At 31.0% G+C, this 4,548-nt stretch overlaps 1 protein-coding gene across 1 annotated transcript; it reads left to right on the forward strand.

The window, feature by feature from the left end:
• The first annotated feature begins 306 nt into the window (after nt 1-306).
• LOC106758299 (pentatricopeptide repeat-containing protein At1g08070, chloroplastic) lies at nt 307-2,324 on the forward strand. The gene has a single exon (XM_022779731.1). The coding sequence runs from the start codon at nt 346-348 to the stop codon at nt 2,203-2,205; it is 1,860 nt and encodes a 619-aa protein (XP_022635452.1). The 5' UTR covers nt 307-345; the 3' UTR covers nt 2,206-2,324.
• The last annotated feature ends 2,224 nt before the right edge of the window (nt 2,325-4,548 follow it).

Below are 4,548 nucleotides of genomic sequence, written 5' to 3' on the forward strand. Positions count from 1 at the left end.
TAGAAGTACTAATATTGAAGTTTCCTCTGAATTTTATATTTTATAGTATGTTACAAATTCAAATCTAAGCCACCTAAATGCTCCATTAATGTAGAGAGAGAAAGATGGTTAAGGATAGTGAGAAAGTATAGGGTATTTTTGAAATAAAGAAAATAATGGCGAGGTGTAAAATATTTTTGATATAAATTAAATTAATGGGAAGGTACATATCCCACTTTGAGAGGTGTAGGGAACAACACCCTTAAACCTTATACTTTTGTATTTAGTTCTTGAAACGAGGCTGAAATAAGAGGCCCATATACCCTTTTAAAGCATAAACAAAAGCAAAAGTTGTTTATCGTTAGCATGATATCAAACTGTGTTGTAGTTTCAGTTGGGGTGAGCCCAACAAGGTTGTTGTCGGATAAACGCACCACACTGTCTCAAGTGCGCCAAATTCACGCCTACTTCATCAAAACAAAGCTCATCACTCACGCGCTTTCTGTGGCCAAACTTGTCAACGTTCTTTCTCAGAGCAGTGTCCCATACGACGCCGTTTGTGTTTTTGTTCATGCACTTTCTGGCTTCCATGACATCAGGGGAGTCGAGTTTTTGGTTCCCCCCACACTCAAAGCTTGTGGCAAGTCGTGTGCATTTGAGGAAGGGAAACAAATAATGGGGTTCATTTTGAAAACCCATTTGTGGAACGACCCGTTTGTCACCAACTCCTTGGTTCGCATGTGTTTGGAGCTTGGCATGGTTGAACTTGCAAGGTCCGTGTTCGATAAAATGCCTACAAGAGACTTGATTTCTTGGAACTCGTTGCTTTGGGGTTACTTGAAAGCCGGTCAGATTGACATGGCTCATGAGGCGTTTGAGAGAATGCCTCAAAGGGACCTGGTTTCGTGTAATACCATGATTGATGGGTATGGGAAGCATGGGTTGTTCGAGCTTGCTGAGGAGGTTTTTATGGACATGGGTGTCAGGGATGTGGTGACTTGGACGAGTATGATTTCAGCTTTTGTTCTCAATCATCAACCAAAGAAAGGGTTATATTTGTTCAGAGAAATGTTAAGTTTAGGAGTTAGACCGGATGCTCCTGCTGTTGTTAGTGTCCTTTCAGCCATTGCTGACCTTGGTTTTGTCGAGGAGGGAAAATGGATACACGATTATATAGTTTCTAATAATATACTTGACAGTTATAGTTTTATTGGATCGGCTCTGATAAACATGTATGCTAAATGTGGTCAAATAGAAAATGCCTACCACGTATTTAGAATCATTTGTCACCGGCGAAACATTGGCGATTGGAATTCTATGATCTCTGGTTTAGCCTTGCATGGTCTTGCCCGTGAAGCCATTGAACTTTTTCAGGAGATGGAAAGGGAAAAACTTAAGCCTGATGATATAACTTTCTTGGGAATTTTAAGTGCTTGCAATCATAGAGGTCTTATGGATGAGGGTCAGTTTTATTTTGAAACCATGCAAATGAAGTACAAGATAGTCCCCAAAATTCAACATTACGGATGCATTGTTGACCTACTTGGTAGATCAGGTTGCTTAGAACAGGCACTTGAGGTTATACATGATATGCCTTTTGAACCTGATGCTTTAATTTGGAAGGCCATTCTTAGTGCCAGCATGAAGCACAATAATGTTGTGTTGGGGCACACTGCTGCATTGAGAGCCATAGAGTTGGCTCCAAAAGATTCAAGTTGTTATGTTCTTCTCTCAAATATCTTTGCCAGAATGGGAAGGTGGGATGAGGTGAGTAAAGTTAGATTGGTGATGAGAAAAAGGGGAGTAAGAAAAATTCCTGGATGTAGCTCTATTCTGGTGGATGGCGAAGTGCATCAATTCCTTGTGGGGAACGCCATGAATGTTGGGTATAACCAGAGTGTTTTGCTGAAGTTAGAGGAGGTTGTGTGTAAGCTGAAATCAGAGGGATATGAACCTGATCTCAATGAAGTTTTTCTAGACATTGAAGAGTGTGAAAAAGAGAGCCAACTAATTCTTCACAGTGAAAAATTGGCACTTGCTTTTGGACTGTCAACTCTCCCAGAGGGTGTTCCCATTCAAATAGTGAAGAATTTAAGAATTTGTTGTGATTGTCACAAGTTCATGCAACTGGTTTCAAAAATCTACAAACGTCAAATTATAGTCAGAGATCAAAACCGTTTTCACCATTTTAGTAAAGGTTCTTGTTCCTGCGGAAATTATTGGTAATTTTGTTATATATGGGTACCATAATGTATAAATATCGTTCATTTGCCACATCCAACATGATGATTATGTAATGTTCTAGTATTATCATTTACAAAATTATGCCAGTACAGAATTTATCATTTTCATAATTTTTACCATAATATTATTGATCTAAATAGAAAATAATAATAATGACATAAAGATATATAATAGGCATAAAGAAAAAAAATTAAATTTAATCTCACAGATTGAGTTTAATAAAACTATTCATATACACATCTTGGTCATTTATTTTGTTCCATTATTAATAAACAGCTTAATTTGATTTTTTTAATTATTCCAATTATTCTTTTCTGTCCAAATTGACTTAAAGCGATTATCCTAATTGATGGTGAAATATTTAAACTCCCATTAAAAAATTGTTGCTATTTGTAAACAACAATTTTCTTAACAATATTGTGAATAAATTAATTTAGACAGAAGGTACACAATTATATTACTTTTTAAAAAAATTAAACAACCAAATTGCATCAACTTATTATTAAAAGATAAAATAGAGTAATTCATTAACAATGGAATAAAAGTGAATGTAGTAAAGTGATTAATTGCGGCTAACTTTTTTCTATTAAAAAAAATCAATACTTTTTATTTTATCAACTTGTCTAGGGTGTTTATTGGTTGGTTGAGTTGGGTCGTATAAGATTCGGACGGATCCATTATCCAACACATTAAAATAATATTGGGTTGGATTCAAATTTGGTATTTTATACTTTTTTTTGGGGTTAAACTCAATTCAATCATATTTATACTTGATCAATTCTGTCAATTTTGAATTTTTTTATAATTATTTCTTTCCAAAATATTAATCCAACTAAAAATTACAATCTTTAAAAAAATTATATTGAACTTAAAATAAATAATAAGTCAAATTATAATAAATTTGTACAAACTAATTTAAGATTTTTTACATCTAGAAGCTAACCGTCAAGTGGCTAAGACTTATTTAGACTATCATCAAAAAGTTCATTTTTCTTTGTTTGAGTATGTATTAGAGTTCAAGACATATCTTTATTGACAACCAATCTTCCTTAGATTAGTACCAACTATTCTGAGATAAAAATCATAAACCAATCATCATTTTACATTTACAAAATCACACATTAAACATACTATAAGAGAACATACAAATAAAATCAAGCATTGTAGTTTCGCTCAATGAGAATATCTACTCTTTCAATGAGAACATCTACTCGCTCAACGAGAACATCCACTAACTTAGCAAGCAGTGCTTCAAAGCACATTCATTCAGCGACCATATAATCCACCCGGCGAAATAATTACTGGAACTTAAGATTAACATTTTTCTTAAAGTTAGTAGTTATTTGACTTTGACTTTGTCCAATAAATATATTCTTAATCAACGACAACCAAGTCATTAATTCTTTGACTTTGGCTTTCTCTAACGGATATATTCTTGCTTAGTAAGTTTGCATAATTATACAAAATATAATTTTACAAATTTATGTCATCTCAGTCTTCCTAAAGAGTTCAACAACTATTATAGATACAAAAACCATACCAATTTCAAATTATACCATCTTCAATAATTCAAACAATATAATGTGCAATACCAATCATGCAATATTTTCAATTTTGTCATATAATTCAAATAAACCAATTTAAAACCCTAATTTTAATTTTGCACATAAATTCTTAATCTCACAGCTTAATCATACTAACAAAACATGTAATTATACAATTTATAATTGCAAGGTATTAATCATATAATACTGTATAATTAACTTTCATTACTTAAGAAAGAGATAAACTTGTTCTAAGAAATTTCGAATTTTTTTATATCAGAGATGTTCCAAACTCTGCATATAAATAAAAAAGATTTACATGCATTAATAAAACACAATTAAACTAAAAAAAAATCTAAAACTCTATTTACGTGAATGGAGAAATTTGATTATCTAAATTAAAGAATTTATCTATTTTACAATATTTAATTCTTTAATATATAAAGATATTCATATAAAAAAATTAAATAATTTTATAAAAGTTTATAAAAGAATGTGTTTTAGAAATAATAATTTTTATTCATAATAAAATTATTTAAATTAAAATAATATAATTTCTCTATTTTTAAACATTTTTTAAATACTTTTTTAATCTTTGTAATGTCCTGCATATTAAAAAAATATAAGAAAACTATATTATTATCAATATAAAAGTATTACAATCATGTGATTTTTATGACGGAAGAGTTTAATAAACAAACTTTATTTATATATATATATATATATATATATATATATGTATATACGTATATATATGTATATAGTATATATATGTATATAC

This window comes from Vigna radiata, chromosome 4, assembly GCF_000741045.1.
Source record: "Vigna radiata var. radiata cultivar VC1973A chromosome 4, Vradiata_ver6, whole genome shotgun sequence".
In the NCBI taxonomy this organism is placed as follows: domain Eukaryota; kingdom Viridiplantae; phylum Streptophyta; class Magnoliopsida; order Fabales; family Fabaceae; genus Vigna; species Vigna radiata.

Excerpts from the sequence above, each read along its gene's own strand:
- LOC106758299 (XM_022779731.1), top strand. The coding sequence starts at position 346 with ATGATATCAAACTGTGTTGTAGTTTCAGTTGGGGTGAGCCCAACAAGG.